A 19,326-nucleotide genomic window follows, 5' to 3' on the forward strand; every position below is an offset into this window, starting at 1 on the left:
GCTAAGAGTGGAACATTAACTCTCATAGCTAATACAGCAGCAGAAAGTTAGATACTTTTATTGTCTATTTTTTGCAGATAAAGAAACTAAGGCTTAGAGACGTCGAGTAGAGAGCCACAGGCACACAACCACCCAGTCGGGCTGAGAGCCTAAGCTTGGATTTCTCGCTCTGCCCTCGGCCCCTAAGCGGGGTCTGTGGCGTCCTGTGTGCTGGGAGCAACGCCTGGAACAAAGGTGACCCAGCCTGTCTTCTTCAAAACGGTTCCTCTCAAACTCTAACTTAGTTGCTCATTTATTCACCCAGCAGTTACTTATTGTCACCAGCTGTGGTCTCGGGACTGTGCTAGGAATTGTGAGTTTAAAAATAAATGAGACCGAACCCCTGTCCTCCAGCGGCTCGCCGCCCAATGGGACAGTGAGGAAATAAGCAAAAAATTGTGGCTACAGTGAGGTAAGGACCATGCTGGCTTGACCAGAGCGCCAGGCACCCCGCAGCTGGCAGTGGGGACGCGACCCTGTGATGGGCCCTCCTCTCAAAGTCCCAGGGGGTACAGGATCTCCCTCCCCTTCTCCTTTGCTGCTAACTCATTCGTCCACCGGATAGTGAACACAGTTGAACGAAACAGCCACGAGAGCCCACACCGTGGCCGTGAGCGCAGGCTCACCTTTCACACTCACCCAACCGCGTGGCTCTGGTCTAGTTGCTCGACCTCTGAGAACCCCGTGTTTTCTCCTTCGTGCCTCTTAATTTTGCTGTGAATACAGATGAGGCAGGCCATCACTTCGGACCATCTTCCCCTGTTTTATTTTTCAGCATAGCTCTCGGCTCCGTGGGATATGTTGTATTTACTTTCATATTCTTGAAATTACATGTCGTTTTTTCATGAAAATCACTGATATACAATTGCTGTCAAATGCTTCTTTACCTGATGTAGCTAATGAAGAGCAGGAAGCTATAGACATATATTTAAAAAATCACAGCTTGGTGAGGATGCTCCAAATTCCAAATAAAGGGTAAGGGTCCGCTACATCAGCGATGGTGAAATGCTGTCATCCATTTGTTTCTGAAATGAGATACGACGTAAATGCGCCTGAATTCATACCCAGTCTACTGCAGCTTCGTGTTGTTTTTGACAGTGTGTACCTCTTTAAAATTGATCTGCACAATCATTTCATTAAATAAAAGCGTTGCTCATATTCGATTCTTTCTTCCTGTGCTTTCTCTACTGAATTCGTAAGTTTATGCTCAGTTAAAAGGAAGGAATTGCAATAAAATAAAATATCCTCTTCAGTTTTTTTGAAAGTTTCTACCGATATTGGTTTGAAGATGTGGGTAATGCCATTTCCCCAATTGGCATTTTTTCCTTACTCTTTTATTCCCAGGCTGGCAGGCTGATATATTGGGATATTTATTTCTATTTTTTCCTGTGCGCATTTAAAAAATTCTCAAATGCCTTAGAGAAACAATGTCATTGTGTGTGTATTCAATTCAAAATAAGATTCATATCAATTTCCTCCTCACATACCATAATTATATGGCAAAATTTGATTCTTATGGTTTGTAGTTATTAACCCGTTTTGCGGATCCAGACTCACAGCTTCAAATTCACAGTCACTGGCAGCTATTTAAATTATAAACAAGCATCATCATAGAGCTGGGTTATCATTGCTCTAATTCCAGATGTTAGTCTTATGTAAAATAGTGCCCCTGAAGCCACACTTTCTCTCTCTGGCACGTGATGCAACTGCACAGCTTCTTGGCTGGTCTCTGAAATGGGGTTAATTGCACTCCTTACGTGCACAGATATTTATGGAGGTCATTCCATGGGCACCCAGGTGTCACGTGAAAGGTGGCTGGCGTTAGGTGAGCTGGCTGTGGAGTGGAGGGCCGGGTCCTTAAGGACGGGCTTTGGAAACACGTAAGAAGAAGCTCTGATGCTGCCTGAGAATCCAGAGCGGGTTGTAAACAGCTCGCAGAGCGAGGCTGCTCTCTCCATGGTGTCAAAAATAGTCCCCTAGTATGTGTGCCCGACCTTTCCCGGCAGCAGACACCGCACCATGCAGGCTAGTCTGCCCTGGCCTGTCTCTTGTGACTTTTTCAAATATGAACTGTGATCATAGATCTAAACGGCCTCAAGCGTGGGGTTCGCACGCAGCCCTGTGGGGCTCGCGGGTCTCCCTGAATTCAGCAGAACCACTGTCCCTACCAAATCCTCTAAGACAGGGAGCAGGGCCTCGGTGGCCAGGCCCTGTCTCCATCAGGACGTCCAGCCAGAAGCAGACAGAGACCTGAGGAGTCTTCCAGAGACAACCTGAAGACCCCCAGTACGCTGACGGACTTGACTGACGTGGCTTGTCTGGTACCTCACTGGGAGGAGTAGTGGGCAGTCTGAGGCTTTGCTCGCCCGCTCTGTGAGGCCCAGAGGACCGGTTCCGGCCCTCCCAAGTCCGTTACGGTCCACCCCCGAGAGCAGTTCTACCAGCACCTATGCGAGCAGCCGGCAGGAAGAAGCAAGATGATCACCATGCTAATCGCGCATGCTAATCGTGCGGAAACATTGTGAAACGTGAAAAATAAACAACAAATATAGAGGATAAACAAAGTTCTTAGGCAACCAAATTTTGGCACAATTCTCCACTTAAAAAAAAAAAAAAAAAACCTACTGCTTTGGTCCAAAAAAAAAAGATGCACGTTCCAGGGTTTTTGCTGTAAATGGGTCGCTGAGTTCCCACGTGGCAGAGCCGCTTGTCTTCACGTGAAAGGCTGGGTCACGAGCTTCCAAAGCCATGGTGAATCCGCAAAGGCCGGTCTTGATTTTCTAGGTGAGGCGGGTGCCGTTTAACGCTGGGCGTTTTGCTGATTCATAATTGTAAGTCAACATTTATGCGAAGAATGTGATAAACAACATTTTATTTTCCTTACTTATGAAATAGATACTTCTTGAAACTTGGCCCTCCACTTTTTTCCCTGCTGCAATGTGGGCATTTCACTAGCCCTGTTGTTTTTAACGTACTGATTCTTGAATCACGTAGGAAAAAAAAAAAAGAAAGAAAGAAAGAAAGAAAAAGCAGTGCATTTTGGGCCCTCCTCATTCACTCTGTAAACTCACGCTCTGTCCTAACTTCCCGCACGACGCCCCCCACCACGGGGCCACGGCGTCGAGGTCGTTCAGATTTGCAACCAGGACCATTTCTGCCTCTGGTTCTCAGTTTTAATTTCTTAACAGAGGAATCCGACTGGCCCAACCCGCCTTCGTGATCAGCTCACAGAGAGCAGACATAGGTCACTCGCTTTGTCACCTCGTACACGCTGGGTGCCCGGGGCCCACTGCCTGCCCTTGGGAGACCGGATGCTGGGGAAGCAAGTCCCCCGGGAAGGGGTGTGCGACGCCAGGTGCTACCAGCACTGTGTATAACACAAAGTAGGGCCCTAAAGATTAACCAGGTTCCTGGAAGATTTAGCTCGTTTGAAATATTTTCCTGGCAATTGGTTATAGAGCTCTTGAACTTGGTTTAGTTCGTAACGAGGATCTTACTTAGGTCAAAGAATTAAGAACAGCTCTTGGAAACGATTGCCAGTACTGTCGGTTGGCTAGCCCGACAGTTCTTCCTGCCCCTCTAGTGGGAGAATCCCCATGAACTTGATTTTCTGGTAAAAGAAACAGGCGAGGTAACACCGCCACCTCCCATCCTCATGCCCCGGCCTCTCGTGCTCTGCCCGAGCTCTGGCAGCCGTTTTGTGACCATTAGGGACCTGGTGGCAGTAAGCCACTGAACTGAGAAAGAAGCTGTTTACTCTGGTGCAAGAAAAAATCATGACCATACTTTTAAAAGCAGCTCATATTTCCTGTAACTTGATTTGCATGAGGTCCTAACCGACATCGTGAAATGAGACTGGACCTGCCGTCCTTGTGCCAGACCTAGAGGGCTGGGACGCTGATGCCAAACCAGACATCGTCCCATTCTTCAGTGCGGTGGAAAAGGTGAAGGCCAAGTTCCAAATCAAAAAGCGCATTTGCTAGTTTGCCATTCATTTCGCCTCTCCATTTATCAGCTTTCTCTTCATCGAATCGTAAGTCTCACCTTTTATGCACTGGGCAGATTGTTTGACCAGCTGTGGTTTTTATAAAGTGGCCATTTCCCTCAAAACACTATTATAAATCAATATAAAAACCTCTACCCGGAAGAACTCTTGAGATTCGAATAGTACAGTGAGTTCGATCTCCCTTCCTCCCTTCTTTATGCCTCTTTCCCTCCCAATGTTTTCCTTCCTCTCTCGATGTTTGTCTTCATTTCTTCCCACTTTCCATTCTTCTGGCTTATCGTCGGCTATGTCATCAGTGCGATGCGCTCTGCCTTCCGAGTGGAACGTGGCCGTGTTTCTGAGTGTCCGCGGACCGCCGCGGCGGACAGTTTCTCCGTATGGGATCTGCCAGCGTGTTGCACAAACGGAGCCAGCGATGCGAACGTCTGTCGGCTCCTCTGCTTCAAATAACTTGCCCCAGTTTTTTTCTGCAGAAACGCAATCCTCGTTTGAAGTGCATGTTCTGATCCAACCTGAAATACGAGATCACAAACGATAACGGCATTTAGTTATTTATCAATATTTTCCCACTCGTGTGTATTTCAATTGTATAGCTGAATGGCATAACTCCATCAGCGTCTGAGAAATAAGAACGGATGAAATAACGTCACTCGGTAGGTTATAAATGCTTTAAACGGAACAGGATCAGAAGACAATGTGTATTATCGATCCAAATATATCGAAAGTCAGCCTACACCATCTCCTCGTACAGACGCGCCATTTAGGCAGTATGTGAACAGAAGAAACAAAATAGGACATTCCGGTTTTTACTCAATTCGGAAAAGTTTAAAACAACGTACTAAAATAATGTTTCTCTGCCCCTGTTCGTCTGCAGATCTGAACAGAGATCATTTAAGCAGGGTTCGAAGTCCAGGGCAAGGATTGCTGAGCGCCTTCTCACTTTAAAATCGCTGTTTGTAGAAGTGAACCTTTGCTCCCAGTCTGCAAATCATTAAGATAAGTGGGTGAAGGTTCCCAGGCCTTCTCGTGCGTGCAGTGGCTGTTCGGTGAGGCGCCACCCGCTCTCGGTACTTGGGGGCTGGCGGTGGTGCGGGCACCTGTGTCAGCAGTGACTGCCAGCGGGATCCTCGGGCAAATTCCAGGCCAACTGTTCCTGCCACATTCTCTGCAAGTTAAAGTCTGAGGGCCTCAGTCAGGGTAGAGTTCCTGTTTCAGAAGGTTCTCGAATGCCCGATCCTTTATCTTCTGTACAATTCGCTTTGATTTTTGTCTCAAAGTTCTTATTTTGCCTGAAGCAGAAAACACAGTCATTTCTAAGTAAAAATAAATTCAGGTTTTTTCCAGTCATTTGATGGAGAAATATAATTGTACCCAGAATGTGCTCCTCATTCAGTCTTTCTCGCTCTCCTTTTTTGGGGGTCGACTTTTAAATCTTAGGGGCGTATGCTGCTGCCACAGTGGGGAATGCGAGAGGGACCTGGTCCCGTCGTGCTTTGTGAGTCCTGGGTCCTTGCCATCTATGTCATTTACGCTGTCAGATCCCTGGCGGAGGCTCGATGGCGCTGTCCCACGTGGCGGCTCGGGCAGAGTGCGGCCTCGGCTGGCATCCAGTCTGTTTCACAGCTCTGGTGAGGCCCCGAGCCCGTCTCTTTTGAGGATGCCCCATAGGACCTGTTGGAACAGAGTCTCTGTCCCAATCGTACAGCCACCTTCCCCCCCAGCTGGCTGCCACGCCTCTTCTCCACTCCGCGGGTGCCACGGGTGTCTCGGGAGGACGTGGACGTGGCCTCCGCTCCTGGGCCTGCCACGCCGCGCTCTCTGCTGCACCCCCTTCCTGGTTCCTGGTGGGTCCCCGGAGGGCAACAGGGCATGAGCATCTTCTCTTGGTCCCCAGCAACACTGTTGCCTCGGTCCTCCAAGGCTCGATCAGGAGGTGTGGGCCCAGAGCAGCGCGGCCACGTCTCTGATCTGCCTGAGAACGAGGCGTTCCCAGGACGCAGGGCCCTCTGGCTGCAGACGCAGCAAGTCCCAGAGGTGGCCACCCCAAAGGACCGTGTCCTCCACACAGCGCCGCGCCCTCTCCGCTCCGACGCCTCCGCGTCCTGTCTCCTGGGGCTCGGCCAGCTCGCCGTTCCTCCTTCGAAATTGCTGGTGATAGGGTCGTTTAAGTGTCACATCTAGAGAAATGACCAAAACGTTTTCCAGAATGGCCGGTGCCTTGGGGGGGGGTCTCCTGTTTGTCCGGGTCCGTGGCCGGCACTGGTTTCTGCCTGTCTGGATTATCACAGCTATTCTGGGAGGTGGGACATGGTATCCCATTGTGATTTCAATTTACATTTCCCTGCTGACTAATATTGTTAAGCATCTTTCCATATGCTGGCTTATTTTTTATTAGCCATTTATATATCTTCCTTGGTAAATGTCTATTCACGTTTGCCCATTTTTGATGGATCATCTTCCTGTCATTGAGTTGTAAGCATTTTTCGTGTGTGTGTGTGTGTGTGTGTGTGTGTGTGTGTGTGTGTGTGTGTGAGTGTGTGTGAATTTTGGGTAGAAGGCCTTTACTGGGTATGTGTTTTAAAAATACATGCTTCCCATCTGTTGTTTGGCTTCTCTTTTTCTTAATGGTGCCTTTTGAAGTACAAAAGTTTTAAAATTTGATGTGGTCCAATTTAACAATCTTTTCTTTCATGAACCATGCTTTTCGGCTTTGCCCAACATAAGGTTCTGAAGCTTTTCTTCTATCTGTTCTTCTATAAACTTGTATTGTTTTAACTCCTACATTCAACTATATGATTCATTTGGAGTTAGTTTTTGTGGATGGTCTCAGATGAAAGTCTAGTCAATTTTTCCATATGTGGAGATCTGATGGTCCCAGCCCCGTTTCTTGAGCAGACTACCTTACCCACCAATGAATTGCTTTGGCACCTTTGTGGGAAAAAAAAAAAAAAATCAATAGACTAAAATATAAGGCTCTATTTCTGGACTCTCAATTCTGATCTGTTGATCTATTTGTCTATTATTTTGCAACATCACATACTCACAATTACTGTAGCTTCCTTCTGTTTGTAGTTTTTAATTTAACTCCATCAGTATTAATAAATTATTTTATATTCATTAATAGTCATTTCCTGCCTTAACATATCACCTATGCTGGAGAGTGTTCCATGTGTGGTTGAAGGGAATTTATTTTCTGCTCTTGATGGGTGTTAGGTCAAGTGGGTTGATATTTTTAAGTTGTACATATTCTTGTTTTGTGCTTTAAGTTGTATACATTCTCTCTAGTTTTTCTATCAGGCTTTGAGAGCAGAGTGTCAAAGTCTACGACTATTGTTGAATTTTTTGTTTCCGCCTCTAATTCTGTCAGTTTTAATTTCATATATTTGAAATTAAATATATATTTGAAATTAAATATAAACTGTAAATACCTATTTACAGTTTATAATTATTATTTCTCTTGCTAAGTTGATCTTTTTGTCATTATAAAATGTCTCTCCAGTCTAGTAGCAATTTTTTCTTAAAGCCTATTTTGCCTTTTATTAGTAAAGCCTCTGCAGCTCTTTTTTTGGATACTGTTTCCATTATATATCGATTTGTATCTTTCTACTTTTAACCTATTTGTATCTTTGAATCTAAGATATCACTTATAGACTGTATATAATTGGATAATGCTTTTTTTTTTTTTTTTTAATCCATTCTACCTACCTCTCTGGGACGGGTGGGGAGCCTGGTTTTGTTTGAGATGAGGGCCTGGTCATGTTTACTGAGACCTACACAGTATCATCAGTGGGTTTTGGGGTCCTGTCTGTCAGACAGTAGCCAGTTTACCCACAACCGAAGCAAAATCATACATGTTTTCATTTACTCTTAGAGGATAATTCGGAAATGATTTACATAGGAGGCCGGGGTGTGCTCCAAACTTGTGAGGCGTTGGAGGCAGGTACTCAGAGGGATGTTGGAGTATTTGTAAGAGCGACACAGGCCCAAGCCTTGTTCCGTGCTCAGCACCCTCCGTCCCTCCCTCGTCCTTGGGGCAGGCCTCCTCCTGCACGTCCTGTCCACATCTTCCTGCCTTTGACCCTGGCTACCGGGATGACGAATGGTCAAGGGACAGGCCTGTGTGTGGGGTCCGTCACGCTCTCGTCTTATTGACTGGCTTCCATGGTCCTGACCTAAGGTAAATACTTCGTCTCTTGAAAGTCTGAGGATAATAGACGGGAGGGAGAGGGAGCGGGACCCGCGAGAGGGTAGAAGGCTCATTCCCCAGCGTCCACGACGGGAAGGCGAAGGACACTCTCTCAAGTCGAGATGCTCGACGGCCAGCGTCTTCTGGTGGTCCTGAGAGTCACGGAGGCGACCGTGCGTGTCACGAACGAGTGTTCGCGCACGGAAGAGGTGGGGACGGCCTGGGGAAGGGCACGGTGACGCAGGACGCTGCTTTCGGCCGCGGCGCCCTGTCTCATGTTAAATTCCTTTTTCCATCTGAATGTATTATTTTGATAATAATTAAAAACCAAGTCAAACCAAACCTCTCCAAGGAATCTTATGCCACTTGACTTGGATGCGTCACATACATTTTGTTAATGATTAAAAACTGCTACGTTAAACGGAGGTAGGACGCAGAGGACCTGCTCTGCCTCAGAGGATCCGCCGACAGCCTTTCCGGCGGCGTAGACAGGACGCTGGGGAAACCGCTTTTACCTAGACTTGTAAAACTCTTGGGTTGCAATGGACGGAGAGAAGAAGATACAGCTCAAGAGGGTGTTCGGCTACTCCTGGGGCACGAGCTTCGTGATGGTCAAAATAATCGGCGCGGGGATCTTCGTGGCGCCCGCCGGCGTGCTCAAGTACTGCCGCATGAACGTGGGGCTGTCCCTGTGCGTCTGGGCCGCCTGCTCCCTGCTGGCCCTGATGGACGCGCTCTGCTCGGCCGAGATAGGCATCACCTTCCCGTGCAGCGGTGCCCACTACTATTTCCTCCTGCGGTGCTTCGGCAGCTGCGTCTCCTTCCTGAACCTCTGGACGGGCTTGTTCCTGGGGGCCGCCGTGATAGCCAGCCAGGCCCTGCTCCTGGCCCAGTACAGCATCCAGCCCTTTTACCCCAGCTGCCCCGTGCCCGGGCTGCCCATGCGCTGCCTGGCGCTGGCCTTCCTGTGGGTGGTGGGCATTCTGAGTTCTCGGGGTGTGAGGGAGGTAGCCTGGCTCCAGATGGCCAGCACCGTGCTGAAGATGGCCATCCTCGGCCTCGTCTCCGTGAGCGGGGTGGTGTTGCTGGCGAGAGGGAGGGAGGAGAACGTGGCCAGCTTTCGGAACGCTTTCCAGGCCGAGTACCCCGACGCCTCCCAGTTGATTCAAGCCGTCTTCCAAGGGTACTTCGCATATTTGGGCGGGGGATGCCTTACCTATATAGCAGGTGATTAACAACTCGCTGAGAAAAACCTCTCGAGCCATGATTTATTGCATACAATAGGAAATGGACATTTTTTTCAATTCGATTTTGAGTTTTATTTTAAATAAATGATTCCATTTCTTTTTCTTCTTTGTGACTTTCTAAATCAGGTCAGAATGTGCCGGCCTTGCACTGGCCACCTGATCTCAACCTCCTCACCCCACAGTTATTCCAGAGCGTTTCATGGAACAGCTTCTCTTCCCCGCGCCGAGTATTTTGACCAGAATATCACGAAGAGCCCCTATCCGTGGTCCTCAGCTTCCTTTTCTGGGACACGGATAGGGGCTCTTCGTGATACTCTGGTTTCCTTGCTGGTAAAGGATGGATTCTGGGGTTGTGGAAATCATTCCCTCCCATGACACTGTGACTCCAGGAACGACGCAGTGCCAGGTCGTGTTTGTGCCGGGTGGCTGTGACACACCTAGGCTCATGAGTATTTCTAAAGAGAAGAGAATCGTAGGTCTAGATTGCTCCGAGGCTGGATTTAGCACTCTGGCCTCCGATGTCAAGACAGAAGTTTTCTCTCCATGTTCGAAGTCAGGCTCTTTCCTTGAACGCTCTCCGCATCCTTTCCCTCACCTCTTCAGGGCCCCGTTCACATTCATCGATTTCATTTTCTTCAGCTCCAGCCTCGTTAACCAGCTCTTTCCCTGGACGTTTAAGCAAGAAGCAGACTCTCTGCTTTTGGGCTAAGTTCCCTTCCATTTCCGGGCCCCCATAATCACCGATCGTTCAGTAAATGATTCAATCAGCAAATAGCTTTGTAAACACTGGCTATTTTTAAGACTCTGCATTCGGGCCTGAAGCTGAGTGAGATGTGTTCTTTACCATAAGAGGCTTACGGTCTAGTGGAAGAAGCCACACCTGGATCCTGGCCTGACCCCTGCCACTCACTCGCTGTGGCAAGTGTCTTCACCTCTCTGCGCTTACTTTTTTCTTTCCCCCCTCATCTGGAAAAATGGGCACCATGGCTCAACATCACTGTCATTCTGTGCCTGATATGGCTGTGGAGACCAGAGCGTGCAGGTGCGTGCAGGACACGGGGCACGGTAGTGGGCGACCGCGGACTGGTTTCCATCTCGCGGGCCGATGACAGGTGTGACTTCCAGGGCAAGTGCGCAGAGAAGCAGAGCAGCGTGGCACAGGGCTGGAGACGGGTGAGTGGAGGGCCAGCTTTCAGGCCGGAGGCAAAGGCCTAACCAAGGAGCCACAGGAGGTTTAGAGCATCATGAGCAAAACTCACTTCTTCCCCCAAGAGGGTATGACTGACACGGTGCGATGCTGACCAGAAGCCATTTCACTAAGTCAGAGGGCGCTGATGGACTTTGAGCAAGAGAGGTCAGTCGGTCTGCACTGAGTGGAAAAGCGAGGTCTTGAGAAGAGACAGCTACGGCCCGACTTTGCTCCTTCGTGCAGTTGCGATTAAATGGGCCACTGCGACTTGAGAGGCCGGCACAGTTAGCAAATCTTTGTCACCCTCTCACTTTGCCTCATGCGTGGAAGGATTGAAGAATTATCTCTGGCTCCTATTTGAGCCGATTTCACCTTGTTCCGTCTCCAGAGATATTTTCTTGCTAGATCATGTTTTGTCTGCTGAAAATAGGTTTACAAAGTAAACTAACCTATAGGGTCCTTCACAACAGCTGGCAGTGAACAAAAGCTGCAGGAATTTCGGTGGGATTGTTAATTTATTTACAACTAATTTAAATACGACTAAATTCCAAGTAACACTTTGACCTGTAAAACGGTGATTTGTCGACAGCCGACTTTGTATATTGTAGGAACTTTCACCTTCTAAGTTCAAGCCCCCAAATATTCACTACCTGTCCGGCCATTATAACTTGAAATTGCGTTACGTTTTGTTGGATTGTGTCCCTTACCTCCTCTCTGTCAATCTATCACACAATGAGAAAGAGGAAAAGGCCCGGAGGAAGGCACAGTTAATCCCCAGAGTGTCCTTTCGCTGTCCAGAGCCATTCCGAACTCATTAAGGGCCAGGCAGTTGACTGGAACTTTAGTGTCTCTATAGTTTACATTTCTCCCAATGTGAAACCTCGTGAGTCGCTAAGTCGGACAAAGCTCACGGCCAGTACATGACACAGGCCGGGTCCCCACGAGCGGCTTCTCTTTGGTCCCACTCTCCTCGGATGGCGCCTGCGATGCCGCGTCGCAGGTGGTGACATGTGACGGGCGTCAGAGGGCAGACGGAGAGATTTGGCTCCAACTAGCAGAAACCCACATACGTGCGTTAAGCGACAAAAGAGGAATCTGCTGGAAGAATGTTCCAGGGCCCTCAGCGGCCCGCCCTTCTCGCCACCACGACACTGCTTGTGTGTGTGTCCGTGGGGGGTTGTTGACATTTGGTTCGGTCTGGAGCGAAATCTTGAGGACTGGCAGTTACTGGCTTCTAGCGAGTGAGAGGTCTGAGCCTGGTCCCTTGCAGGGGCCGGGGCACAGGGCGACTTCGCATGCACATAGCTATGACGTGTCATCGCATGTCAGGGACCATCCTCAGAGAATGGTGAAACTGGGGAGAACAGTGTGACGATTGGGACAATATTTGAGAATAAGACGATCCTGGAAAATCCACGGTACGTGACGCTACATCACGGCCTCCTTTTTTCTGCTTTGCACTTAACAGTGACAGAAAGGGCAGGCGGAGCGCCCGCCGGGAGGTGGGGTTCGTGCCGACCCCTCGTGTGTGCTCTGGGGACGTACCTTGGAGCAATTTTGCTGGCCAGGAAAAGTGTCTTCCTGTTTCCCCAGAAATTATGATCTGCTGAGGTCCGAAGGACAAGCCAAGCCTAATTAGGTGGCTAGGAAAGGAGAGAACAGGCTGGTGGCCACAGGGCGTGAGGCACACGGAGAGCAGAGGGGACCAGACTGGACCAGACGGTCAGGCGACACATTCTCACAGCGCTCGGGCCTCCAGCGCCCGTGCGCCACGGTCCCCATTCGCCTTGGATTCCGTGACCATTTCATCGCGTGTCTGCTCTCCTCGCGGGTGGCTTTGCCAGGGCACACCGCCGCCCACGCCCCGCGCCGCGCCCTCTGTGGACGAGGCCACAGACACGGGTCGGCTCCACACCGTCCAGCGTCCGGTGGGCTCGGCTCTTGTTTCCGTTCCGGAGTTTTTCTTCGGTAATTTTACCATCGATGGAGAAAATGAAGAAAGGCCCGCTCCCCGTTTCTCTTCATTGAGCCCCACGCTCGGAGAGGGGGTGCGCACGCCGCTCGCCGGTGCGGGTGCCTGGGGCACACGGGTGCGCGCGTGCCGTGGCGGGGGCCGGGGGCGGAGGAAGAAGCCAGCCCGACGCCTAGCACAGCGCGCCGGTTTAAAGACACATTTAAGACGTCATTTTTACCAATTGTGATTTCGCTCTTTTGTGTGTTCTAGGGGAGCTGGAGAACCCCAGAAGGACAATCCTGAAATGCATACTCACCGCCTTACCGCTGGTGACGGTCCTTTACTTACTGGTTAACGTGTCTTACCTGGCCGTTCTGACCCCCAGGGAAATTCTCTCTTCAGGTTTGTATGCAAATGACTAAGGCAATGAATGATAATAAGGACAGTTCTGGTACTTTTAGGAGGCAGACTTGGGACGGCTTTTCATCGTTTCGTTTGGAGAATCAACTGGTAATTTTTGAAGATGGCAAAGGGTATGACTTGGCTTAGAGAACAGCTTCATCCTTAAACTCGGCAGTGCGTTTTCTGAGAATGGGGGGCAGTTCGCCGAGGCTGCTGTGTGGCGAAGCCTGGGTTCCTCTCGTGACCTCTCCTGAGCAGTGGCGCTGTGTCCTCAGGGCTTATAGTGACTAACACTTTTACCACGTTGATTTTCCAAACGTTATCCTACCTGATGTAAAGAATGACAAACTTGAAATGTAGGATCTTAGCAGTGAAAAGAGTAGATGCGATTCATATTGTATAATGTTGTTTCCTGTAAATAATGCTAAAATTCATCATGATGGCAAAAGGCCCTGAACATATTGAAAATTCGATTCAATGATAACTATTTTAGTTGTAGATAACTGTCTTAATTGTAGAATAAACAACGAAAGAATAAGAAAATCTTAAGGAAATAAACATATATTTAAAAGCAAATAACAGGTTTAAGGACTAAAAGGAAATGTAGAAAGAACTGAGGAACAGGAAACCGACAGTTTCCCGGAGTCGGCATCGAGCCTGAGGTCAACCACCATCCAGAGCCCGTAGGCCTGATCGCTGTCGCTATCACTGTTTGTGTAAGTCTTCGGGGGCCCTCGGGGCAACCTAAGCGGCGTTTAATATAAAAGTCCTGACACACTTGGCCTCACTTCCGAGTCACTGCCGCACAGGAAGCGCCGTGAGCACCGTACCAGCGATGGATCTGACGGGCCCTATAAGCCAGATAGCACCAAGATGCTGAGTATTCGTGGGAACCAACCCAGTGCTAAATTGGATGAGAACAAGTAGTGATGTATTAACTACTTTGGTTATGTAGAGAATCAATTTACAAAGTTAATTATGGGTGTGGTCAGGGCCGCCGGTCAGCTGGCCTGGTTGTTACAGTTCACTGAAGCATCGGCCCTGGCCATTCTGGTGGTTAAAAAATTGTGACTCTCTCCACTGGTGTGTCATGATGGGTGCAGCACTTCTGTGGGTGGCACTATTGTTTTGGCACGTGTGTTTTGACTATAATTGCTTATAATTTAGTTTACAGTGATTGCTGGTCAGGCACAAAATTCTCAGAGCATGTTTAAATTCTGAAATAATTTTTTTTTAATTCCTGTATCTACCTTTTACTGTATTAGGAATTTAAATTAAGGAAATCAGAGCTATAGATGAAACTTGTATGCACAGGACAGCTACCATAGCATTACGTACGAGGGCAAAAACAGAGAGATCATCGAAACATCCAACGAATTTGAAATGAACAAATAATTTATGGAAATCCCTGTAATAGACCCTTCTGAGCTTTTTCAAAGATCATATTGTTGATGAATACTCAAAGGAACAATGTTTATAATGCGGGCCTGTGGCAGTGAGGATCTCTATTATACTGAGACAGAAAGTAAGTAGTTAAGAGTGGAAAACTGCTGGAATGATATTGTGGGTGATTTCGCTTTATTCTTTACTGAATTTCCCACATTTTCTTTAATGAACTGCATAATTGACACAAGAGAAAAATTCTAAGCATTAGACATGGATTTCTAAATTGGGGAATTTTGAGGATTGAAGAATGAACGTTTTCCATCAAATGGGAATAGAAAATGTGAAAAGTTCCTACAGAGCAGGGAATCCCTAGGATGTGGTGTGAACTGAATGCACATTTCATCTGACGGATTTTGAAAACAAGTCGTACGAAGCCGTGATACGCTTCAGATTCCGTGGCGCACGTAGGAAAAGGACCCGTGACATCAGACGTGTCGAGTTTCCGCTGGTGTCCTCAGCGCTTCTTCTTTGCTTGTCGAAGGAAGGAAAAGGAGCCTCCGTTTTGAACGAGTTCTGCGACAGAGCAGGGAACATTGTCCCTCTGGAATGAGGTCTGCGGGCCTGTGGCAGTGAGGGGCCTGCTCCGGGCTTTTCCAGTGGGAGGATTTCAATGTCACCGCCGCCCTGGGCACGCAGTGTTCCCGAGGGCTCCATGTTCCATTTAAAACTAGACGATGTCGGCACAGGAAAAGCTCGTCCCTGACGGTGAGCGACTCTGAACGACATGCCCTTGTCTATAGCTATGTGATATCAATTGGACGGGAATCAGTTCTCATAAGCGAGGAATGGAGGCTTTTCTTCATTGGCGCCTTTTATAGCTACCGACTGAGAGTGAAAGAGTGAGTGTTCGTTAGATCTCTTCACCTTTAAGTAACAAAATCAGAATATTCTCTAGACGCGGGGTTTCTCCATCCCAGCACGAGACAGGGTTTCATGGGGGGCCTGTCCTGTGCGTGGCGGGATGTTTGGTGGCATCCTTGGCCTCCACCCACTGGATGCCAGTAGTAAACCCCGACCTCCCCAGTTGTGACAACCAGAAAAAGCTCCAGGCATTGCCAAATGACCCCCCCCCGAGGAGCCAAGTCACCTCCAGCTGAGAACCTGGTCTGTGGTTTAGATGAGCGCCCAGATGTCATGAGAATTTTACTGGGCGTGTAATTCGTTTTCTTTGTCTGTGTGGTTCGTTTTCATTTGTTAAGTATTTCCGACTGCACCGTGATGTGTGCTGTCAGAAGTCTCCTTCCCGTTTGGGCGGCATCGCCCCGTGCTTTTTTGAACTCTGACTGCGACCACCAGCACTCCGTAAACTTCTTTTCTAAAATAAGCATGCGTTCAAATCACCCACCCACCAAAGTCAGCGCATTTCACGGTATTACTGAAAACGTACCCCGTGTCCGTCACTGAGTGAAACGTTAGTTTTATAGAAAAGATAACGAATGGCCCTTCCCTTAGGAAGTGAAGTGGGGAAGACATATAGATGGTGACCATTTATGATACAGCGCGACGGGGCCGAAATGGACACGGGCCCGTGGCGTCGTGTCCGTGTGAAATGAGGACGGAAACGGTGAAATCGCGCGACGTTCCGTTTCCTTCGTTCCGTTTCACATTTCCCGCGTGCGCCTGGCAGTGACTTGAAAGCGTGTTCGTCGGCTCCCCCTTCTCACGTGCCTCCTCGTGTGCTCGCTTCCTGCAGGCCCCGTGGCTGTCGCGTGGACGCACAGAGTCCTCCCCGCGCTGGCGTGGGTCGTCCCGTTCGGCATCTCCACCTCGTTGTTCAGCAGCCTGCTGATGAACGTGTTTCAGTCGTCAAGAGTGGCTTACACCGCAGGCCGAGAGGGCCAGCTGCCCGCGTTGTTCACCATGCTCAATCGCCACTCCTCCCCGTTCCCGTCTGTGCTGTTGCTGGTCACTATGGCGTCCATCGCGGTGGTGTCGATGAACCTGATCGACCTGATAAATTATCTTAATTTTGCAGCTTCGATTTGGACTGTGTTATCCATGATAGGCATACTAAAACTGAGGTACCAGGAGCCCGATCTACCTAGACCTTATAAGGTAAAAGCGACTTCTCTGTTTTTTTTTTTTTTTTCTGTGCGAATACGAACCAATTGTGAAACGCATAAAGATAAGCTGGTCAGGATTTCAATGTTCATCGTCCTCGGGTAGATTTTACACAGTGTGAACTTGCTTAGGTTCCGTTAGGTCTACTAGAGAGAAGGGTAGGTGGTTCTCTCGGTGGCCGGCAGATCGGGACGTGTCTCTTGCCCAGACGTGACTTTGTGTGCGTCTGTGATGACATCTCCTGTCCTGAAACACCCACTTAGTCCGATCACCAACAAACTCCATCTTTTCGGCGTTACTCACTTTTAACTCTACCTTCGATCTTGGATGAGGTAGAGTGTCAGGGGACAGCCCCTGGCAGCGTACGGTGGTGTCGGAGAGAGGCGGCCTGCGGCCAGTCATCGGGCAGTCTTGGCCGACTAGGCATCCGTCAAAAGCTTTGCTTGGATTGTCACATTTACGCCTCTCAGTCCCATGAAAGGCGGGCACTGCCGTCATCACCACTTTACAGACGCGGCAACAGGTTTAGAGGCATTAAGCCCCTTGCGAAGCTCACACAGGACAGATCCAGGCAGCCTTTCTGGAGAGTTCGCTTCCTAAGCACGAAACCTCAGAAAGACACCGGTGAGAAGGAAGCGGTGTGCTAATCGTGGGCTTCAGGGGACCACAGCTGTCCTTCCTCTAGTCCCCTCCCCCGGCTTCCGCCCACCACCCCTCACTGTGTGTGTTTGAGTATCGCTATCTGTTTCAGTCCCTCGCTTAGGTGTTCTGGGTACAGGAAGGACTAAGACGTGGCTGCTGCCTTTCCGCAGAGCGGGAACAATCCCTCCAGACAGTCAGGTGACCAGAACCATAGTATGGTCATCACCACATGGTGGCTTCCGGGGACGCTCAGAGGGGTCACGGGGAGGGGAGCCTTCTCCTTATTTGACCTCTGATCCTAGTTTCTTCAGATCTAAAGTGGGAATAAATAATGCCTACCCCCTAGGGATGTGGGACTACTAAATGCACTAAGACATGCCAGCCAGAGGCCCACGTTGACAGTTACTACTATTTATATTATTCGCATTTGCATCAAAAACGACGAGGAGAACCTAGTGGTTGGAATCTGTCTCGATGGCACATGGGCGCTGCTTTGTTCCCCCCTCTCACTCACTTGGCAGCTGACACTGAGCTGTGAGTGACAGGTGATCTTCGCAGGAGTATGTTACAGATTGAAAGGGGATTCTTAATGCCTTAAGCCCCCAGGAAATGACCCTTTAATTAAAGGGTTCCAGAACTATGACTAGCTGTGTGACATTTCTAGGGTACAGATTCATCACTCTTAAAGACATCACAAAAGTGACCTACTAAATTTTCTCCCTAGGTTGAGTCATGTTTGGTGCAGGACGCTTACAATCCTAACACAAAGCAGATATTGAGGATAGGGCTTCAAAGATTTTTTTTTTTTGACAAAGAACAACCCCCCACCAAAAAAAAACAAACCCCACAAAAAATAGGGAGAATTGTTTTGACCAAAAGTTTTGCTTTGCTTTGTTTTGTTTTTAATAAGCTGAGTCTATAAAGTCATAATAAGTACCTGTCAATGTCTGCTTGAGTAACAGAGGGTCTGAGGATATTGGTTTTGACATAAATTTCTCACTGCCTGGAGATATTTTCCTGGGAAAATTGTTGTGACTTCCACTGGGCTTTAGAAATTCCCTCTCAACAAATTCATGTCGCCTAGATCAGACTTATTCCCACTAATGAGCAGTCGAATGGGGATTCACCCATTTTCCATCGTTAGCTTCAATCTTAGTTTCATTTGTGTAAATACGCAGGTACCACATATGGGCTTTCATATCTAATATTTTTTTTTTTTTGGATTTTACTTTTTTCAGGTGTTTCTGCCCTTTCCCTTGGTGACAATGGCCATCGGTCTGTGCTTAGTTGTGATACCTTTGGTGAAGTCTCCACATATGCATTACGTCTACGTGTGTCTCTTCATTCTCAGTGGACTTCTGTTCTACGTCCCCTTCATATACTTTAAATTGAAATTGGCTGGGTTTCAGAAGATGACATGCTACCTACAGTTGCTGTTTAATATTTGCATCCCTGATGTGTCTGATGAACAGATGTCAGAAGCAGAAACTGTTAAAAAAAAGTAGTCCTCTACATCATGCCGAATTCCAAATCAAGATTATGCACATAATCCAATATTAATGATGAAATGCCTACGGTAAATTCTTCCGTCAAATGAGATAATATGTATAAAAAAGTGCTGAAGACAGTACCTACCTTTAAAAATCACAGAGAAATTGTTTATTGTAACTAAACTCTGTTTTGTTTGGCAAAAAGCTTAAGTCTCAGTTCTGCGTTGCTTGCTATATTGACAATGTCTTTCCCATTCTCCCACTTTTTTCCGGCACCCCCGCCCTACCCTACTGATTTGTGAGGATCTTGTAATGAAAGTTAACAAATAAAAATAAAAAAAGCATTCTCTTCCTCTCTCCCAAGTCCTTTCAGTGCCGATCCGAAGGTAAAGCAATAACCCCATTTGTCTTGCTAGCTTTTCCCGTCAGTAGTGGTTTTTTTCAACCTAAAAGCTATTTTAGAAGCATGCGTTTTGAGGTTCGTTCCCTTTTTGATCCTTTAAATTCTGAGGTGCCTTAGAAGAACAGCTTTACCGTGTCTTCATTTGATGGCAACGTGACCTCTCTGCCATGATGTAGTTGTGTGGGCGACGTGTGTGTGTAATAGTCAGGTGAGCAGATAGCGCTTCTGTATGAGCCTCCACCCAGTAGCATTCAGTCTAAA

The 19,326-nt window shown here is 48.2% G+C and overlaps 1 protein-coding gene across 4 annotated transcripts in view; it reads left to right on the top strand.

The window, feature by feature from the left end:
- The window catches only part of SLC7A13 (solute carrier family 7 member 13), a 38,417-nt gene extending 19,411 nt beyond the window's left edge, over window positions 1–19,006 (top strand). Inside the window, exons 1-4 of one of the 4 annotated variants that reach the window (XM_011375922.2) lie at window positions 8,774–9,458; window positions 12,892–13,023; window positions 16,163–16,524; window positions 18,411–19,006. In XM_011375922.2, the coding sequence (XP_011374224.1) occupies window positions 8,774–9,458; window positions 12,892–13,023; window positions 16,163–16,524; window positions 18,411–18,677 (1,446 nt within the window). In that variant the 3' untranslated portion in view covers window positions 18,678–19,006. Of the gene's footprint in view, window positions 1–8,773; window positions 9,459–12,891; window positions 13,024–16,162; window positions 16,525–18,410 lie in introns of those variants that run through there. The other 3 variants (XR_002776378.1, XR_002776379.1, XR_002776382.1) reach the window with 3 other exon arrangements.
- The last annotated feature ends 320 nt before the right edge of the window (window positions 19,007–19,326 follow it).

The sequence above is a fragment of the Pteropus vampyrus genome, unplaced genomic scaffold (genome assembly GCF_000151845.1).
Source record: "Pteropus vampyrus isolate Shadow unplaced genomic scaffold, Pvam_2.0 Scaffold280, whole genome shotgun sequence".
Classification (NCBI taxonomy): domain Eukaryota; kingdom Metazoa; phylum Chordata; class Mammalia; order Chiroptera; family Pteropodidae; genus Pteropus; species Pteropus vampyrus.